General features: G+C 52.1%; 2 protein-coding genes across 2 annotated transcripts in view; one reads left to right on the forward strand and one right to left on the reverse strand.

The window, feature by feature from the left end:
* The first annotated feature begins 27 nt into the window (after positions 1 to 27).
* On the forward strand, positions 28 to 18,877 carry pmpca (peptidase, mitochondrial processing subunit alpha). The gene is made up of 14 exons (XM_067969992.1): positions 28 to 130; positions 280 to 479; positions 3,500 to 3,579; positions 4,261 to 4,343; positions 5,375 to 5,469; positions 6,466 to 6,566; positions 7,424 to 7,607; positions 9,328 to 9,407; positions 10,228 to 10,320; positions 13,294 to 13,412; positions 14,597 to 14,687; positions 14,839 to 14,901; positions 15,761 to 15,905; positions 16,802 to 18,877. Exons 1-14 carry the CDS (start codon positions 84 to 86, stop codon positions 16,969 to 16,971), a joined length of 1,551 nt encoding a protein of 516 aa, XP_067826093.1. The 5' UTR covers positions 28 to 83; the 3' UTR covers positions 16,972 to 18,877.
* inpp5e (inositol polyphosphate-5-phosphatase E) overlaps positions 18,259 to 21,401 on the reverse strand; it is a 29,542-nt gene continuing 26,399 nt past the window's right edge. The window contains exon 12 of the mRNA XM_067969991.1: positions 18,259 to 20,162. Coding sequence (XP_067826092.1) covers positions 20,042 to 20,162 — 121 coding nt within the window. The 3' untranslated portion in view covers positions 18,259 to 20,041. The remainder of the gene's footprint in view (positions 20,163 to 21,401) is intronic.

The raw sequence follows: 21,401 nt of genomic DNA on the forward strand, positions 1-21,401 counted from the left end.
CCCCGTCTCCAGGCGGGTTGTCAAGGAGCGGCTCACCCGGAAGCGCTTCTTTGGCCGGAGCTGGAAGTTCACCGACAGCCAAGATGGCGGCGCGCATGGCGAGGTTGAGGCCGTGGAGCCAACTCCGCAGGTAAAGGGGCGGGCGCGGCGGGCAGGGCCTCGGACTCCCGGCCCGCGGGGTACCTGAGGCCCGCGGCCACCTATAGGTGCCTCTCTGGGGGGGTATGTGTCGGTAGGAGAGGCCGTTAACCCTCCGCTCTCTCTCTCTCTGTGTTGCAGGTGCGGCCTTGCCGGCAGCAGGCGGTACAGCAGCGCCGGTTACCCCGGAGTCCCGCTCTCCGCCCCGCTGCCCAACGTGCCCAAACCGCTCTTCGCCACGGTCAGCGGCCACGACAAACACGAGACCCGGATCACGGTGCTGGACAACGGGCTGCGGGTGGCCTCGCAGGACAAGTTCGGCCAATTCTGCACGGTCGGGGGTGAGTTTGGGGGGGGGGGGTCAAAGGTCACCAGCAGCCTTTCCCTTAACCTGTCCCGTGACTGAAAATGACGGGAATCAAAAGGCCAACGGGTCCATCGAGCCTCCTCCACACACTGGGCAATCCTGAGTAAACTTCCTCCCACCCCTCCCTGCAGCCAAGTGAGAGACTTGAGCCCATAATCCAGGCCGACACCCCCGGGTCAGTGCTGAGGAAGGGTCAGTGCTGAGGGAGCGCCGCACTGTCGGAGGGTCAGTGCTGAGGGAGGGTCAGTGCTGAGGGAGCGCCGCACTGTCGGAGGGTCAGTGCTGAGGGAGCGCCGCACTGTCGGAGGGTCAGTGCTGAGGGAGCGCCGCACTGTCGGAGGGTCAGTGCTGAGGGAGCGCCGCACTGTCGGAGGGTCAGTGCTGAGGGAGCGCCGCACTGTCGGAGGCTCCGTCTTTCGGATGAGACGTTAAACTGAGACGCCGTTTGCCCCCTCAGGTGGACGTAGAAGATCCCACGGCCACTATTTCAAACAAGAGGAGGGGAGTTATTGGTGTCCTCGGCCAATATTTATCCCTCAACCAACATCACTAAAAAAGAAATTAACCGGTCAGAATAGAAGCAACAGGTTGTAAGAAAGACTTGCACTTATAAAGCACGTTTCACGTTATGCTAAACCTTTAGAAAACACTGGTTAGGCCTCAGCTGGAGTATTGTGTCCAATTCTGGGCACCGCACTTTAGGAAGAATGTCAAGGCCTTGGAGAGGGTGGACAGGAGATTTACCAGAGATGAAGGACTTCAGTTATGTGGAGAGACTGGAGAAGCTGGGATTGTTCTCCTTAGAGCAGAGAAGGTTAAGGGGAGATTTGATAGAGGTGTTCAAAATCATTAAGGGTTTTGATAGAGTAAATAAGGAGAATCTGTTTCCACTGGCAGAAGGGTCGGTAACCAGAGGACACAGATTTAAGGTGATCGGCAAAAGAACCGGAGACAACATGAGGAATTTTTTTTTAATACAGCGAGTTGTTCTGATCTGGAATGCGCTGCCTGAAAGGGCGGTGGAAGCAGATTCAATAATAACTTTCAAAAAGGAATTGGATAAATACTTGAAGTGGAAAAATTTATAGGGCTATGGGGAAAGAGCAGGGGGGAGTGGGACTAATTGGATTGATTCATAGAATCATAAAAGGTCACAGCACAGAAGGAGGCCATTCGGCCCATCAAGTCCGCACCACCTCTATGTAAGAGCAATCCAGCTAGTCCCACTCCCCCGCCCTATCCCTGTAGCCCTGCAAATTTTTTCCTTTCAGGTATTTATCCAGTTCCCTTTTGAAGGCCATGATTGAATCTGCCTCCACCACCCCCTCGGGCCGTGCATTCCAGATCCTAACCACTTGCTGTGTTTCAAAAAAAAAAGTTTTTCCTCATGTCACCTCTTGTTCTTGACCGTTCCGCCATTGGAAACAGTTTCTCTCTATCTACTCTGTCTCGACCCTTCATGATTTTGAACACCTCTATCAAATCTCCTTGCAACCTTCTCTGTTGCAAGGAGAACAACCCCAGCTTCTCCAGTCGATCCACGTAACTAAAGCCCCTCATCCTTGGAATCATTCTAGTAAATCTCTTCTGCACCCTCTCTAAGGCCTTCACATCTTTCCTAATTTGCGGTGCCCAGAACTGGACACAGTACTCCAGTTGTGGCTGAACCAGTGTTTTGTAAAGGTTCATCGTGACTTCCATACTTTTGTACTCTATGCCTCTATTTATAAAGCCCAGGATCCCGTATGCTTTTTTAACCGCTTTCTCAATCTGGGATAAGAGGGTTGTCTTATGAGGAGAGATTGAGTAGAATGGGCCTATATTCTCTGGAGTGTGGAAGAATTAGAGGTGATCTCATTTGAAACATATAAAATTCTTAGAGGGCCTTACGGGGTAGATGCTGAGAGGCTGTTTCCCCCGGCTGGAGAGTCTAGAACCAGGGGACATAGTCTCAGGATAAAGGGTCGGACATTTAGCACTGAGATGAGGAATTTCTTCACTCAGAGGGTGGTGAATCTTTGCAATTCTCTACCCCAGAGGGCTGTGGATGCTCAGTTGTTGATTATTTTAAAGCTCGAGATGGATAGATTTTTGGACTCGAGGGGGAATCACAGGATATGGGGATCGGGCGGGAAAGTGGAGTTGAGGTTGAAGATCAGCCATGATCTGATTGAATGGCGGAGCAGGCTCGAGGGGCCGAATGGCCTGCTCCTGCTCCTATTTATGTTCTTAATCGGATAGCTCTTTCAAAGAGCCAACACAGGCACGATGGACCGAATGGCCTCCTCCCATGCTGCATCATTTGCTGATTCACGACCTCCCAAAATGCTTTGGAACCAATGAAGTACTTTTTGAAGTGTGGTCACTGTTGTAATATAGGAAATGTGGCAGCCATTTTGTGCACAGCAAGATCCCACAAACAGCAATGCAATAAATGACCAGATAATCTGTTTTAGTGATGTTGGCTGACAGTGTAATTGAGATTTGCCCTCATTGTAACGACAGAATTGTATTGCAGTCCGACATTTCTTGTGCTGTGACCCTGACAGACCTCGAACAGGCCCTCGAATCTAGGCTTCATCACCATTGAGTTGAGTTATTGCCAGGTGTTGGGATTCCCGGCTGCAGAGCTGTATGATGTCACCCTGTGGTACTGACTGTTTTAGGGCTATGAACAACAGAAGTGTATTGCAGGTCATCGCCCCTGTTCCTACACTCAGCGAGGGGAATGGACACGTCCCTATTCCCAGTGGTTTCTCTCTTCCTCATTCCAGTGTTTCTTGCCCCATCTCCAGCCCCGTGTACATCCTGTGGCCCCCCCTCCCCTTCTCACCACTGGTGCCAAAGCCTTCAGCTGCCTCGGCCCCACTCACTGCAACTCCCTCCCAGCACACTGTCTGGGGGCATCTTCTACATTAAATGGGCTTTGTTATTGTTACATTAGGTGGAACGCTGGCTCGGAGTGTCTCCTGTTAACAGTGTCATGTCCTTCAGTTTTAGTGAATGCTGGATCAAGGCACGAGGTGAAATATCCCAGTGGAATCTCCCACTTTCTGGAAAAGCTGGCATTTTCTGTAAGTATTTATATACTCGTTCCAAGTTTTAAACAGAATCGTAAAGCACAGAGTCATAAGCACAGTTTTAAAAAAAGTATTTTTTTATATATATATCTATCTATCTGTCTGACCTGAAGTTACTGACTCTTGCTGGGATACAGTCGCTCATCCAAGTGACCACTCATCGTATGTGACCCTGGACAGTGTGTGTGTGGGCCAGACATTCCACCACAAGGAGCATTGCAGTCAATCCTGACCCTGCTCTGGCACCATGTCCGCACGCATGCAATTTACAGCACGATTGACCGGATAGTGATCAGGAGTGGGAATACTGGCTGATTCATTTCCCCTTCCCCCTCTCCAATTGGTGCTGTCAATACTGTTGCCCCAGTGATAGTCAGGGATTGAATCCCACACTTTCCTGGGAAGTTTATTTTAAGGTGGGAGCTAAATCCCAGCAGTAAATATTGCTTTTAATACATAATTTCCTCTTCACTTGCGCCCCGCGCCCCTGATCGCTCACTCACTCAATCGCTACCTCTGCTGCTGGAAGATTGTTTCCCTCTGCTCAACATTTCTTGATTAACGAGGCCACTGAGAACATTGGAAGTTGTGGGAGGTTTGCTGTGATTAGTTTTTAGTGTCGAGGATGAGATGGAACTTTTAAAATTGTAACTGGTTGTGTGTTTTTGTCAACAGTCCACAGCACAGTTTGGCTCCAAGGATGAAATCCTCCTCACTCTTGAAAAACACGGGGGCATCTGTGACTGTCAGTCTTCCAGGTAATGCTTGGTAATCTCACCGATCGCTCCCTCCGCCTGTGGGCTCGGATGGGACTTCCACTGATGTGACCGTTTGTAAAAAAAAAACAGTATTGAGCGGCGGGTCGGTGGGCGCAGTGCGTGGTGTGGTACTGGGCCGCACCCACTGGGAAGGATCCAGGTTTGATCACTGGCTGATCACTGGTGGTGGAGGCACTTCAGTTGGCCTCAGTGCCTTCTGCGTTAGGGGGTGTATGGGGGGGGGGTGGTGGTGGAAATCAGACACAGCCTGTGCTGCTGATTGCTGTCCAGCGATTTTCCTGCTGGTAAGTGCACGTGTGTGGCTATTGGGAGCAGAAAGGGGTTGGGTGTGATGCACCATGTGGTCGAATAGCCGGCTAGCAGTCATTGTGTGGGCTCACACGTGAACTTGGCTGAGACATCGCATGGACGCCTGAGGCCCATAGAATGGTTATAGTTGTCCCTTAACAGATAGGACAATAATCAGATTAGCTTGCCTCTCCCTCCCTCCATGAATCTCCCCTCACCACCCCATCCTACTCCGAGGGTTCTAGATCTGGCTCCCTTCTGTGCTCCAGAGATCCCGACTCCCTCTGTCTTCCATTCTTTGTCTCTCACTCGGTGAGCCTCAGCTCTCGGAGTGGGTATGGGGGGGGTGTGGGGGAGCGGGTATGGGGGTGTGGGGGAGCAGGTCTGGGGGCGTGGGGAGCAGGTCTGGGGGCGTGGGGAGCGGGTCTGGGGGCGTGGGGAGCGGGTCTGGGGGCGTGGGGAGCGGGTCTGGGGGGGTGGGGGAGCAGTGTGGGTCTGGGGGGGTGGGGGAGCGGGTCTGGGGGGGGGAGCGGAGTGGGTAAAGTGTCCGACGGAAGATTTAATTGGGGGTTAAAAGTGGGGACAAACTTGTTTCTCCTCAAATCTGTAGGCAGATGTCTAATAGCTTCATAAGATCAAAGACACTTTCAGTAATTTTGAAGGAAGTTTGAAGCGTTTCTGGTCAGGATCGGGGTGAAGATTTGTTTCTGATCCTGTTTCAGGGACACGACAATGTTTGCTGTTTCTGCGGAGGTGAAAGGTCTGGAGACGGTGGTCAATCTTTTAGCTGATGTGGTGCTTCAACCGAGGTTTACAGGTAACATAGCGAGAACTTGCATTTCTATAGCGCCTTTCACAACCTCAGGATGGCCCAAAGCGCTTTACAGCCAATGAAGTACTTTTTTGAGGTGTAGTCACTGTTGTAATGTAGGAAAAGCGGCAGCCAATGTGCGCACAGCAAGATCCCACAAACAGCAATGAGATAATGAGCAGATAATCTGTTTTAATGATGTTGGTTGAAAGATAAATATTGGCCCAGGATATCGGGGAGAACTCCCCCTGCTCTTCTTCGAAATAGTGGCCGTGGGATCTTTTACATCCACCTGAGAGGGCAGACGGGGCCTCGGTTTAACGTCTCATCCGAAAGACGGCACCTCCAGCAGTGCAGCACTCCCTCAGTACTGCACTGAGTGTGTCAGCCTGGATTATGGGCTCAAGTCACTGGAGTGGGGCTCGAGTCCACGACCTTCTGACTCGGAGGAGAGAGAGAGAGAGAGCTGCCCACTGAGTCACAGGACAATAGGGATGCTACAGGTCACCTCATTGGCCCCGAGTCAGGTAGAGGAAATCCCTGATCGGTGAGTGAGTACAGGGTCGGGTGGCAAATAGCCTGATTCAGCTCCCACGTAAAAAATGGCCACCTCGGTGAGGCGATCGAATTGAATGGCGAAACGGGCTCGAGGGGCTGAACGGCCTCCTCCTGTTCCTACAGTCCCTTTTCACCCCGAGGTGCTGCCTCTCACCAGGGTACAATTCCTCGCAACTACCACCCCCTCCTCCTCCGACCCACCGGACCTCCTCCAACTGTCCGACTGCCGTGGAAACCGTGCCCCGGTGAGACTCAACACCTCCAGGAGGAGGGAGAAATTGGGGGGTAAGGGGGCGGGGAGCTCTGAACGATTCGATGCCAGGCTGGGAGTCACGAGGGGAGGGTATAACCCGCTCTGAACCTCCTGCCTCTGCCAGCCGTGCTCCCGGCTGCATGGTTGCCTGGTGCTCGGAGGGCTGATGTGAATCTTTCTCTCTCGTTCAGACGAGGAGCTGGAGATGACCCGTGTGGCTGCTCGCTTCGAGCTGGAGGACCTGCAGATGAGACCAGACCCGGAGCCGCTCCTGACCGAGATGATTCACGCGGTAACGTTTATTTTCAAGTTTACCGCGGGTGATAGTTTAACGCCGCGTGTATTACTGAAATAAAGTGAGACTTGTAATTTCATAATTACAGCACAGAAGGAGGCCATTCGGCCCATCGTGTCTGTGTTGGCTCTTTGAAAGAGCTGTCCAATTAGTCCCAATCCCCCCTGCTCTTTCCCCGTAGCCCTGCAAATTCCCCCCTTCGAGTATTTATCCAATTCCCTTTTGAAAGTTATTATTGAATCTGCTCCCACCGCCCTTTCAGGCAGCGCATTCCAGATCAGAACAACTCGCTGCGTAAAAAAATTTCTCCTCATCTCCCCTCTGATTCTTTTGCCAATTATCTTAAATCTGTGTCCTCTGGTTACCGACCCTCCTGCCACTGGAAACAGTTTCTCCTTATTTACTTTATCAAAATCCTTCATGATTTTGAACACCTATTAAATCTCCCCTTAACCTTCTCTGCTTTAAAAGGAGAACAACCCCAGCTTCTTCAGTCTTATTTAACAGCCTTAACAACTTGTCCTGCCACCCTTAAAGATTTGTGTGTGTCCTCATAATTTAACCCTTTTAGCCCCGGTATCATTCTGGTGAATCTGCGCTGCACCCCCTCCAAGGCCGATATATCATTCCTGAGGGGCGGGGCCCAGAACTGAACGCAGTCTCTCCAGGTGGGGTCTGACCGAGGCTCTGTATTACTGAAGCATTGCTTTGTATTCCAGCCCCCCCCCCCCCCCCCTCGAGATAAAGGGGGAGACGTGTTTTATTTTAAGTGAAGTGGGAGAATCGAGGCTGTTCGGTAGTTTGAAGGTGCCGATCGGGAGTCGACCCTGACCGTGTGCTCCTTTCTCCACCAGGCAGCTTACCGGGACAACACTGTGGGTCTGCCCAGGTTCTGCCCCACGGAGAACGTCGAGAAGATCGACCAGGTGCTGCTTCACTCTTACCTGCGGAATTACTACACCCCGGACCGGCTGGTGTTGGCTGGGGTCGGGGTGGAGCACGATCAACTGGTGGAGTACGCAAAGAAATATCTCCTGGGTAGGGAGGCAGTTTCAAGCTGGCGCCGATAATCGGGACCTTTTGTTTAATGTGCCCAAATATTGGAATTCCAACAGAGGGCAAAAAAAAAATCTGTGAATGAAGTCGCTTCAGGTGAAGGAGCCCGTTTTGTGCCAAACATCAACCTTGCTCGTAGAATCTTACAACATAGGAGGAGGCCATTCGGCCCATCGTGCCTGTGCCGGCTCTTTGAAAGAGCAATCCAATTAGTCCCACTCCCTATAGCCCTGTAAATTTCTCCCCTTCAAGTATTTATCCAGTTCCCTTTTGAAAGTTATTATTGAATCTGCTTCCACCGCCCTTTCAGGCAGCGCATTCCAGATCAGAACAACTCGCTGCATAAAAAAATGTTTCCTCATCTCGCCTCTGGCTCTTTTGCCAATTATCTTAAATCTGTGTCCTCTGGTTACCGACCCTTCTGCCACTGGAAACAGTTTCTCCTTATTTACTCTATCCCCATAGTTTTGAACACCTCTATTAAATCTCCCCTTAACCTCTGGTGTAAAGAGAACAATCTCAGCTTCTCCAGTCTCTCCACGTAACTGGCTTTCCGCTACAGCTCGAACGTCCACCTGAGAGGGCAGACAGGGCCTCGGTTTAACATCTCATCCGAAAAACGGCACCTCCGACAGTGCAGCGCTCCCTCGGTACTGACCCTCCGACAGTGCAGCGCTCCCTCGGTACTGACCCTCCGACAGTGCGGCGCTCCCTCGGTACTGACCCTCCGACAGTGCGGCGCTCCCTCGGTACTGACCCTCCGACAGTGCGGCGCTCCCTCGGTACTGACCCTCCGACAGTGCGGCGCTCCCTCGGTACTGACCCTCCGACAGTGCGGCGCTCCCTCGGTACTGACCCTCCGACAGTGCGGCGCTCCCTCGGTACTGACCCTCCGACAGTGCGGCGCTCCCTCGGTACTGACCCTCCGACAGTGCGGCGCTCCCTCGGTACTGACCCTCCGACAGTGCGGCGCTCCCTCGGTACTGACCCTCCGACAGTGCGGCGCTCCCTCGGTACTGACCCTCCGACAGTGCGGCGCTCCCTCGGTACTGACCCTCCGACAGTGCGGCGCTCCCTCGGTACTGACCCTCCGACAGTGCGGCGCTCCCTCGGTACTGACCCTCCGACAGTGCGGCGCTCCCTCGGTACTGACCCTCCGACAGTGCGGCGCTCCCTCGGTACTGACCCTCCGACAGTGCGGCGCTCCCTCGGTACTGACCCTCCGACAGTGCGGCGCTCCCTCGGTACTGACCCTCCGACAGTGCGGCGCTCCCTCGGTACTGACCCTCCGACAGTGCGGCGCTCCCTCGGTACTGACCCTCCGACAGTGCGGCGCTCCCTCGGTACTGACCCTCCGACAGTGCGGCGCTCCCTCGGTACTGACCCTCCGACAGTGCGGCGCTCCCTCGGTACTGACCCTCCGACAGTGCGGCGCTCCCTCGGTACTGACCCTCCGACAGTGCGGCGCTCCCTCGGTACTGCACTGGGAGCGACAGCCTGGATTATGGGCTCAAGTCCCTGGAGTGGGGTTTGAACCCACGACCTTCTGACTCGGAGGCGAGGGTGCTGCCCCACTGAGGCACGGCTGACGTCTGTGTCGCGACTGTTCCAGTGCTGAGAGGGAGGGGGGGAGGGTCTCTGGATCCAGGTGGGTGCTGAGTTACTTACACTGATCGACTTTTCTCTCTCCCGTGCCGCACAGGAGTAGCCCCAGTGTGGGGTTTGGAGAAGCTCACTGATGTGGACCGGTCCGTCTCCCAGTACACCGGGGGAATCGTAAAGGTGAGGCACCATGTTGCGATTCATGTGGGGTTCAACTCCCCGGGGTCCGCGTGAGAAATCCTCGGTAAAATTCCAACCCTGCCCCCCACCCCCACTCGGAGAGTCTGCAGACGCTGCACTGTAACCGGCCACCAGATGGTGATGGAGATGGTGGGCGGCCTGGGCTTGTGACTCCCGATCAGCCTCGATTCTCCACTTTCTCTCTCTCTCTCTGCCACTTTCTCTCTCTCTCTCTCTGCCACTTTCTCTCTCTCTCACTGCCACTTTCTCTCTCTCTCTCTCTGCCCGTCTCCTGCCAGGCCTTGAGAGCTGACCAAGCGGATAGTCACTGGCACCAGGCGTGGTGTTCCACTGCTGCCGATGCTTCGCCTGTCTATCGGGAGCACGGGGTGGGGGGGGTGCAGGGGATCTGGGGGGAGGGCGGGGGCGGGGGAGATCTGGGGGGAGGGCGTGGGGGGGGGGGGGAGATCTGGGGGAGGGCGGGGGCGGGGGAGATCTGGGGGGAGGGCGGGGGCGGGGGAGATCTGGGCGGGGGCGGGGGAGATCTGGGGGGAGGGCGGGGGCGGGGGAGATCTGGGGGGAGGGCGGGGGCGGGGGAGATCTGGGGGGAGGGCGGGGGAGATCTGTCCTTTCTCCCACTGCTCACACGTAGCCCCTGGTGGAGATTCCGAGGGGTCGTGTAGAGGACACCGGGCGACTCTCCTGTCCTGTCCTGTCTCCTGTTGTTTTAGGGGTGGGAAAGGAGAGGGGGGAGAACAGGACAATGAAAATAGAATTGTTCCCGTGCAACGCAGCCCACTGTGTGTCTCTGATTCTCCAGGTAGAGAAGGATATGACTGACATCAGCCTGGGACCAACTCCCATCCCCGAGCTCACTCACATCATGATCGGGTTAGAAAGCTGCTCCTTCCTGGTGAGTAAAATGTAGGTTTTATAATAAAACTGAGTGTTTGAATCATTGCTCGTATGTGGGGACAGTAGTTACTGGACCAGTGAACCAGAGAACAAATCCTACTATGGCTATTTTGAGAATTTGAATTCAGCGTAAAATAAAATCTTACTTGGAATTTACAGCACAGGAACAGGCCATTCGGCCCGACTGGTCTATGCTGGTGTTTATGCTCCACACGAGCCTCCTCCCACCTTACTTCATCTCACCCTATCAGCATACCCTTCTATTCTTTTCTCCCTCATGTGTTTATCCAGCTTCCCCTTAAATGCATCTACACTATTTGCCTCAACTACTCCTTGTGGGAGTGAGTTCCACATTCTCGCTGCTCTCTGGGTTTCTCCTGAATCCCCTGTTGAGTTCAAATTTTTCTCTCCACATTCCACTGAGTTTCTATCTCGGCCACACTGCTCGGGACAGGCACCGAACCACAGGGCTCGAGAGACACCTGGTGGCTGGCTGAAGAACAACAGTAGTAAAGCTCCCTCTACACCGACCCTTCAAACACTCCCGGGGCAGGTACAGCACGGGTTAGATACAGAGTAAAGCTCCCTCTACACTGTCCCATCAAACACTCCCGGGGCAGGTACAGGGTTAGATACAGAGTAAAGCTCCCTCTACACTGTCCCATCAAACACTCCCGGGGCAGGTACAGCACGGGTTATAGAATCAGAGAAAATTTACAGCACAGAAGGAGGCCATTCAGCCCATCGTGTCCGCACCGGCTGAGAAACGAGCCACCGAGCCTAATCCCACATTCCCGCATTTGGTCCGTAGCCCTGCGGGTCGCGGCTCTTCAGGTGCTCATCCAGGGATTTTTTAAAATGAGTTGAGGGTTTCTGCCTCTCCCACCCTCTCAGGCAGTGAGTTCTAGACCCCCACCACCCTCAGCTCCCCTCTAATCCTTCTACCGATCACTTTAAATCTATGCCCCCTGATTATTAATCCTCCCTATCTCGGCCCCTCATAATTTTGTACACCTCAATCAAATCACCCCTCAGCCTCCTCTGTTCCAAGGAAAACAACCCCAGTCTATCCAATCTTTGCTCATAGCTAAAATTCTTCAGCCCTGGCAACATCCTCGTAAATCTCCTCTGCACCCTCTCTAGTGCAATCACATCCTTCCTGTAATGTGGTGACCAGAACTGTACACAGTACTCAAGCTGTGGCCTAACTAGTGTTTTATACAGTTCCAGGATAACATCCCTCCTTTTATATTCTATGACTCTGCTAATACAGGAAAGTATCCCGTATGCCTTCTTAACTACCTTACCTACTTATCCTGCTGCCTTCAGGGGGATCTGTGGACATGCACTCCAAGATCCCTCACTTCCTCTACACCTCTCAGTATCCTCCCATTTATTGTGCACTCCCTTGCCTTGTTTGCTCTCCCCAAATGCATTACCTCACACTTCTCCGGATTGAACTCCATTTGCCACGTTTCTGTCCACTTGACCAGTCCATTGATATCTTCCTGCAGTCTACAGCTTTCCTCCTCACTATCAACCACACGGCCTATCTTTGTGTCATCAGCAAATTTCTTAATCATGCCCCCCATATTTAAGTCCAAATCGTTAATGTATACCACAAAAAGCAAAGGACCTAGTACCGAGCCCTGCGGCACCCCACTGGAAACAACCTTCCAGTCGCAAAAACACCCGTCGACCATTACCCTTTGCTTCCTGCCACTGAGCCAATTTTGGATCCAATTTGCCACATTCCCTTGGATCCCATTGGCCTTTACTTTATTGACCAATCTGCCATGTGGGACCTTGTCAAAAGCCTTTAGATGGAGAGTAAAGCTCCCTCTACACTGTCCCATCAAACACTCCCAGGGCAGGTACAGCACGGGTTAGATACAGAGCAAAGCTCCCTCTACACTGTCCCATCAAACACTCCCAGGGCAGGTACAGCATGGGTTAGATGCAGAGTAAAGCTCCCTCGACATTGTCCCATCAAACACTCCCAGGGCAGGTACAGGGTTAGATACAGAGTAAAGCTCCCTCTACATTGTCCCATCAAACACTCCCAGGGCAGGTACAGGGTTAGATGCAGAGTAAAGCTCCCTCGACATTGTCCCATCAAACACTCCCAGGGCAGGTACAGCATGGGTTAGATGCAGAGTAAAGCTCCCTCGACATTGTCCCATCAAACACTCCCAGGGCAGGTACAGCATGGGTTAGATGCAGAGTAAAGCTCCCTCGACATTGTCCCATCAAACACTCCCAGGGCAGGTACAGGGTTAGATACAGAGTAAAGCTCCCTCTACATTGTCCCATCAAACACTCCCAGGGCAGGTACAGGGTTAGATGCAGAGTAAAGCTCCCTCGACATTGTCCCATCAAACACTCCCAGGGCAGGTACAGGGTTAGATACAGAGTAAAGCTCCCTCTACATTGTCCCATCAAACACTCCCAGGGCAGGTACAGGGTTAGATGCAGAGTAAAGCTCCCTCGACATTGTCCCATCAAACACTCCCAGGGCAGGTACAGGGTTAGATACAGAGTAAAGCTCCCTCTACACCGTCCCATCAAACACTCCCAGGGCAGGTACAGGGTTAGATACAGAGTAAAGCTCCCTCTACACTGTCCCATCAAACACTCCCAGGGCAGGTACAGGGTTAGATACAGAGTAAAGCTCCCTCTACTCTGTTCTGACCTCAGAGTGCCCCCTAGTGCACCAGTGCAGAATTGGGTGCCGTTATGTGCTGGGGTCTATGATTGATTCCTGTCTGAGCCACACATACATCAGCAGAGAGAGAGGAGACTGTGAGAATAGTCCCCCTCCGGGCTGGAAATGACCCCAGGCCCCGGCGTGAATGGCCAGTGAGTCAACCTCGCTCGTTTTACTCCAATACCCAGTGCTCCTTGTGCCTGGCGGGAGGTCAGCGCACTGTGACCGGAGAGTGTGAATGATTGGCTCTTTGTTTGGTTTCAGGAGGACGATTTCATTCCCTTCGCTGTGCTCAACATGATGATGGGCGGCGGAGGCTCCTTCTCAGCCGGTGGACCAGGCAAGGGAATGTTCACCAGACTCTACCTCAACGTATTAAACAGGTCGGTCCCTGAAACTGCTCCTACAGGCAGTCCCCACTGTACACCCGAGCCCCAGGGGGATGGGCCAGGACCGGGGGAGGGTGGGCCGGGACAGACGGACGGAGGGGGGAGGGTGGGACAGGGGTGGGGGGCAGGTCTGCTCCCAATGGGAGGGAGGGAAATTGAACAAATCTCTAGTGCGTCAGGGGCAGTGATCCAGGGCCGAGAGACTGGCACAGGACTGGTGATGTCAGAGCTTTGGGCCAGGGAATTGCTGCCTTCTGAGAGTTTAGTTACTGATGGACTTCAGTTTGGGGGTGGGGGGGGCAGAAGACCCCCTACCCCAGGGGTAGGTGGGCAAAGATCAAAGAGGGAGTCACCCCTCATGCCAGCCCTCTGTGGAACTGCCCCCCCTCGCACTTCCTGCCACATCAGCACTGGGCACGGAGCAGCTTCTTGCCCCTGAGACACGGGCGGTGCCAGGTGCAGGGAGATGGTGCTTGACATACAGAAGCTGATCGGAGCCCAGCGTATCCTGCAGGTTCCCTGGAATCTTAACCTGCAGCCACAGCTAACGCAACAAAATAAAAAATCAACTCCCGGCCAAACTCTTGGCGGTTTTTATTGCCGAGCCTGATGCTTAAAAACTGGATTGAATTGATAAGAAAAAGACTTGCATTTATATAGCGCCCACAGCCAATGAAGCACTTTTCTGAAGTGTAATCACTGTTGTAATGTAGGAAACACAGCAGCCAATTTGCGCACAGCAAGATCCCACAAACAGCAATGAGATAAAATGACCAGATAATCTGTTTTTAGGTGTTGGTTGAGGGATAAATATTGCCCAGCCCACCGAGGAGAACTCCCCTGCTCTTCGAAATAATGCTGTAGGATCTATTACGCCTACCTAACAGGGCTGACGGGGCCTCGGTTTAACGTCTCATCCGAAAGACGGCACCTCTGACAGTGCAGCACTCCCTCAGTACTGCACTGGGAGTGTCGGCCTGGATTGTGTGCTCAAGTCTGTGGTGTGGGGACTTGAACCCACGACCTTCTGACTCCGATGAGAGAGTGGGACCCACTGAGCTACGGCCGACACTGTGAATCGAAGTCCACGTTCTGACCGTTTGTGCTGCAGTTTAGTCCTTGTTTCTTGATCAATCTGCTGGAGAGTCTGATTATAAACATCTCACTCTCGCCCACAGACACCACTGGATGTACAATGCCACCGCCTATCACCACAGCTACGAGGACACCGGGCTCCTGTGCATACACGCCAGCGCAGACCCGAGACAGGTACCAGCCCTTCTCTATCTCCAGTCTCCTTCAGTATCTTCATTGCACCGTTATACCGTTCATTGCCTCTGCAGAAACCTGTTTCTTTTATAACTCCTCAGTGATTTATGGTTTATTTTCTCACCTCAATTACTTGTTTCTTCTGTCACAGGTCAGGGAGATGGTTGAAATTATCACTCGAGAATTTATACAGATGGCCGGGGCAGTGGGAGAGGTGAGTGGACGAGCTGGATTTTACAGGGAATATTGAACTTTACAGACCCCAGAGAGAGAGAGAGAGACAGGCACACAGTCAGAGAGGGAGACAGAGAAGCAGGCACAGTCACACAGACAGGGCCAGATGCTGCAGTCTCTGACTGATGAATGATCATCGAGGACGCAGTCTTGGGGAACCTGTGAGATTTCATCACCTCTAATTTAAAACTAAGAAATGAAATGATGAAACGCATAGGTGTTTGATGGGACAGTGTAGAGGGAGCTTTACTCTGTATCTAACCCGTGCTGTACCTGCCCTGGGAGTGTTTGATGGGACAGTGTAGAGGGAGCTTTACTCTGTATCTAACCATGCTGTACCTGCCCTGGGAGTGTTTGATGGGACAGTGTAGAGGGAGCTTTACTCTGTATCTAACCCGTGCTGTAGCTGTTCCTGGGAGTGTTTGATGGGACAGTGTCGAGGGAGCTTTACTCTGTATCTAACCCGTGCTGTACCTGCCCTGGGAGTGTTTGATGGGGCAGTGTAGAGGGAGCTTTACTCTGTATCTAACCCGTGCTGTACCTGCCCCGGGAGTGTTTGATGGGACAGTGTAGAGGGAGCTTTACTCTGTATCTAACCATGCTGTACCTGTCCTGGGAGTGTTTGATGGGACAGTGTAGAGGGAGCTTTACTCTGTATCTAACCCGTGCTGTACCTGCCCTGGGAGTGTTTGAAGGGACAGTGTAGAGGGAGCTTTACTCTGTATCTAACCCGTGCTGTACCTGTCCTGGGAGTGTTTGATGGGACAGTGAGATAGGAAGGTTTGTGTATCGGACACTGATTCACACCCAGCCTGTATTATCGCTGTGTTTGTTGTCAGATGGAGCTGGAACGAGCAAAGACCCAGCTGAAGTCGATGCTGATGATGAACCTGGAGTCGCGGCCGGTTATCTTTGAGGATGTGGGAAGGCAGGTGTTGGCAACAGGAGTCCGCAAACTCCCCCATGAACTCTGCAAACTGATCGGTAAGTGGGAGCTGGACAGGAGCTAGCGAGGACCAGTCTCTGTGTAAAGTGCTAATTCAGTCTTAAAAAGAAGTCTGCCTGGAACTTCTCACACGCCACCTCCTGCCTGGAATACTCTCTCATAGAATCACACAGCACAGAAGGAGGCTATTCGGCCCATCGTGCCTGTGCCGACTCTATGAAAGAGCGATCCAATTAGTCCCACTCTCCTGCTCTTTCCCCGTAACCCTGCAAATTATTTCCTTTTCAAATATTTATCCAATTCCCTTTTGAAAGTTATTATTGAATCTGCTTCCACCGCCCTTTCAGGCAGCGCATTCCAGATCAAAACAACTCGCTGTGTTAAAAAAAAAAATTCTCCTCATCTCCCCTCTGGTTCTTTTGCCAATTAATTTAACTCTGTGTTCTCTGGTTAGTGACCCTCCTGCCAGTGGAAACATTCTCCTTATTTACTTTATCAAAACCCCTCATAATAATGAACACCTCTATTAACTCACCTCTTAACCTTCTCTGCTCGAAGGGGAACAATCCCAGCTTCTCCAGTCTCTCCCAATAACTCCCGCATCCCTGATACCATTCTGGTCGTTCCCCTCCGAGCGCTCGCTAAGGCCTCGGCATCCTTCCTAAAATGTGGTGTTATCTTTTAACTCTCGGTCGACAGGACTCAGCTGAACACCTGAATCATTGGACGAGCAGCTGCACTTTAATGAACACTTAATCAGGACCACCTGGAAAACCCTACGTTTGCCCCAGCACATAGCCTCCTCCTTCCCCCCCCCCAACCCTCACATATGCCCAAGTATCAAATTTTCCTCCCCCAACACGTGGCCCCCAGCACCAAGCCCGACGAGGATGGGACGAGACACGGAACTAACGGCAACGCGTTGTGCTTGCAGGGGAGGTGACGGCAGACGACATTAAGAGCGTGACGGCGAAGATGTTACGCAGTAAGCCGGCCGTGGCAGCCCTGGGGGACCTGAGCGATTTGCCGACGTACGATCACATCCAGCACGCGCTGACCAGCAAGGACGGCCGGCTGCCCCGGGTTTACAGGCTGTTCCGGTGAGAAGCACTGGCTTCCAGCTCCAACTTTCTGAACAGCAAAGCTGCACGTATAGTCCAGGTGTTTTGTAGCCGTTTATAGAGTCTGTGAGCTGCTTGTATTGACGGGAAGGGTAATTGTGTGTAAATAGAGACGGGGGGGGGGGGCGGGGGGAGGAGGAGAGTGAAATGGTCTGATTTACTTTATTTTATATAAAGCGGGGAAATGAAAATGTGGTTTAAAATGGTGAGATCGGTGTTTACTTTGTGATGCTGCTGCAGTTCACCAGCACCCAGACAGTGATCACAGTGTCATTGCACGATTGAGTGTGGTATCCAGTTACATAAACCTTAAGTCGCACTGACTCGAGACGCCTGTCGTTTAATCTTTACCCCCTTCCCAGGGTTCTGCCAATCTTGCTGGGAGTTGCACAGGAGGATTCCACAACCCACTCTCTCTCCACCAGTCAATCCTGAGCCACTCAGACCGGGGCTGGTCTTGGGGGGGGGGCACGGGGCACTGCAATCGATCCTCAGCCCCACCCTGGGCTGGGAGGGGAATGGAATCAGCCGAGGTACCTGGTCCTGAGCGAGGTGACACATGCAGCCCCGGGCGCCCTGCCCAGCCCCACGGCACAGAGCTCTGGTACGCCCAGTTCACGCGGTTGCCTCTGGTACGCCCAGTTCACGCGGTTGCCTCTGGTACGCCCAGTTCACGCGGTTGCCTCTGGTACGCCCAGTTCACGCGGTTGCCTCTGGTACGCCCAGTTCACGCGGTTGCCTCTGGTACGCCCAGTTCACGCGGTTGCCTCTGGTACGCCCAGTTCACGCGGTTGCCTCTGGTACGCCCAGTTCACGCGGTTGCCTCTGGTACGCCCAGTTCACGCGGTTGCCTCTGGTACGCCCAGTTCACGCGGTTGCCTAAACGACTCCTTGTGGGAGCGAGTTCCACATTCTCACCACACTCTGGGTAAAGAAGTGTCTCCTGAATTCCCTATTGGATTTATTAGTGATGATATATTGATGGCCTCTTGTTTTGTCTCCCACACAAGTAGAAACATCTTCTCTACACCTATCGAATTTTGGGAATCAAGTGGAGTTGAGGTCGAAGATCAGCCATGATCTGATTGGCCTACTCCTATTTCTTAAAGACCTCTATCAGGTCACCCCCTCAGCCTGATCTTTCCTAGAGTAGTTGTGTGTAAGATGTTTCTGCATCTCACAATCCCACATGTTCTTGCCCCTGTGAGGCAGTGAGTTGTAACGAGGAGCAGATACATCCCCCCAACCAACCAATGCCAGACCAGGTACAGAATTCTTAAAAATCATTTATTTTTCATAAAAAGTCAGTGAAATCAAAATAAAAATCAATTTTATAATATATATAAACCACATGTTCAGGTGTTCTGGAAATACACAGCATGAGGTCCTCTGTATAATGTGGAGCCTGACTATTCCTGGGGGGAGGGAGTGCCTGCTCACCACCGCCCCCTGCTGATGGGCAGGTGTGGGTGAAGGAATAAAATTGATGGGAGTCAAATGAAGATTATTTTTAAAATTAGCAGACTCGAGTCAACGCTTGGCTCTCTGCCTAGAGGGAAGCCCAGTTTGTAAACGCTAAGATCTTCAATCACGCAATGCAAACATTGGTGCGGAGATGGGGACGGGAAGCACTTTGAATAGAACACACCCTCCCTCCCCCTCTAGATAACTACCGGGTCGAGTGGAGTCCTGTCCTGTACCCTCCGTCCAGGCTGGATCTCCGTCCAGGCCACGCAGGCTAAGGTGAGCAGATCGCTCGGCACACGGAGAGGCTGTGGGCAGCGGCTCAGACATCGACTAACTTAACCAACAGGGAAACCTCACTAAATTAAAAGAGTTGATCACAGCAGAAGCAGCGATATTAAAAAATAAATTTGGTTGAAATCCCAGGTGTGCGTGCAATAATTCCTTCGGCCCCAGTTTTCTATGTGTTTAAATAATAATTAATACTGTCAGTCAGTTCAAGGCTTCTCAACAAGATTACGATGGGACGTTCACTTGCACAGAATAGTTCCTGGGAACCCTGCACCCCCAGTGTTGGTGTTACGTACATGACGTGCCTGCCTCACGGAGTCCCACAGACCTAAAGGTGGCAGCTTCTGTCCCCCAGCCCCAATCACCCAAATCTTAGCTGGGAAATTACAAATTGGCATCAGAATCTCTTGTCGGGGGGGGGGGGTGCCCGCTGCTGGAAAATGTGTGTGTGTGTGTGGCTGTAGGTACGCCCAGGATCTGGCTCAGCGGTGATGCCCCATACAGTCAAATATCCATCTGACACTCACTGCACATGCTTGCATTTGAAGAATGGCCACTTGTGTGACATACCGGCGGGCAGCGAGTGTCTGTGGGACCCGTACCCCAGCGAGAGTCGGTGTCTGTGGGACCCGTACCCCAGTGAGAGTCAGTGTCTGTGGAACCCGTACCCCAGTGAGAGTCAGTGTCTGTGGGACCCGTACCCCAGCGAGAGTCAGTGTCTGTGGGACCCGTACCCCAGTGAGAGTCAGTGTCTGTGGGACCCGTACCCCAGCGAGAGTCGGTGTCTGTGGGACCCGTACCCCAGCGAGAGTCGGTGTCTGTGGGACCCGTACCCCAGCGAGCGTGCCTTCAGGAGGAGGGGAGACTTATTTGGGGAAAAAAAATGGTTTTAAACAATTTTCATAGGTCCAAGTTGCTCACAACATTTAGACATCACTTTAAAAAAAATCTGTTGAATAGCAAACATTTTTCAATTTCTTGTAAATACTGAAAGCCACAAAATATAATTTTAAAACAAAATGGCAATAATAGTGGTTTAATGCGTATACAACTGCTGTTTATAAGTGGGTTACACAGTACCCTTCCTGGCCAAGTTTCCTTTATAAACACCGTGGCATTGTACCTGTGACTGACTGCCTGAGCCAGGGGCCTGTCTGCTACGAGAGGACCAGGCATGTGAACGCCACCCCCTGTACAGTCTGCAGCGGCTGGCAGTCTGACCGTCCCGTCTGGCTTCGGCCCATTGCTGCAGGAATCAGGTGGGATTGAGAAAGCTCCCCGTTTGTCTCCGGGTTCAGTCAGGACACGCTGCAGACCATGCTGCCCTTCTGGTCCCGACTCTTCTGCTCCCTCAGGAACCGTCTTTTTATTCCCTCAATGTAGATATCCCTGTAAAACTGGCCTGCACACAATGGGATGCTGAAGGAGCAAGACAGAAACTTTATTACACCGACCCCCTACTATCCAGTTCTGTTTAATAAAGGAACACTCCCTATGCCCAGTTCTATTTAATACAGGAACACTCCCCAATGCCCAGTTCTGTTTAATACAGAAACACTCCCAATGCCCAGTTCTATTTATGATGTGGAGATGCCGGTGATGGACTGGGGTTGACAATTGTAAACAATTTTACACCAAGTTATAGTCCAGCAATTTTATTTTAAATTCACAAGCTTTCGGAGGCTTCCTCCTTCGTCAGGCCATTTTCACATCGTTCACCTGACGAAGGAGGAAGCCTCCGAAAGCTTGTGAATTTAAAATAAAATTGCTGGACTATAACTTGGTGTTGTAAAATTGTTTACAGTTCTATTTAATACAGGAACATTCCCAATGCCCAGTTCTATTTAATAAAGGAACACTCCCCAATGCCCAGTTCTATTTAATACAGGAACATTCCCAATGCCCAGTTCGATTTAATACAGAAACACTCCCCAGTGCCCAGTTCTATTTAATACAGAAACACTCCCCAGTGCCCAGTTCTATTTAATACAGAAACACTCCCCAGTGCCCAGTTCTATTTAATACAGAAACACTCCCCAGTGCCCAGTTCTATTTAATACAGAAACACTCCCCAGTGCCCAGTTCTATTTAATACAGAAACACTCCCCAGTGCCCAGTTCTATTTAATACAGGAACACTCCCCAGTGCCCAGTTCTATTTAATAAAGGAACACTCCCCAGTGCCCAGTTCTATTTAATACAGGAACACTCCCCAGTGCCCAGTTCTATTTAATACAGGAACACTCCCCAGTGCCCAGTTCTATTTAATACAGGAACACTCCCCACTGCCCAGTTCTATTTAATACAGGAACACTCCCCAGTGCCCAGTTCTATTTAATACAGGAACACTCCCCAGTGCCCAGTTCTATTTAATACAGGAACACTCCCAGTATCCAGTTCTGTTTAATACAGGAACACTCCCCTATGCCCAGTTCTATTTAGTTCTCGGAGGCTGCTGTTTTGGATCGTTCCAGGTGACAGCACCTGGTGGGACCTCCGTATTCCCCGGGGGAAATAATCAGTCGGAGCTCCTGTTTCAAGGTTTTTACTGATTTGAGAGATCACTAATGGTAGTCGGCATGCTGGGAAAGTGAACCAAACACGGTCGGTGCTGTCTCAGGATGCCCTCCACTCTTCGGTTGCCTGGACTCTCTCGTGA

The sequence above is a fragment of the Heptranchias perlo genome, chromosome 31 (assembly GCF_035084215.1).
Source record: "Heptranchias perlo isolate sHepPer1 chromosome 31, sHepPer1.hap1, whole genome shotgun sequence".
Classification (NCBI taxonomy): Eukaryota; Metazoa; Chordata; class Chondrichthyes; order Hexanchiformes; family Hexanchidae; genus Heptranchias; species Heptranchias perlo.

What these genes read in the sequence shown, in the direction of transcription:
- pmpca (XM_067969992.1), top strand. Translation starts at nt 84, where the DNA reads ATGGCGGCGCGCATGGCGAGGTTGAGGCCGTGGAGCCAACTCCGCAG. An exon ending in CCAATTCTGCACGGTCGGGG is followed by an intron (nt 480 to 3,499) that starts GTGAGTTTGGGG and finishes CATGTCCTTCAG; the next exon opens with TTTTAGTGAATGCTGGATCA. An exon ending in CGCAAAGAAATATCTCCTGG is followed by an intron (nt 7,608 to 9,327) that starts GTAGGGAGGCAG and finishes CGTGCCGCACAG; the next exon opens with GAGTAGCCCCAGTGTGGGGT.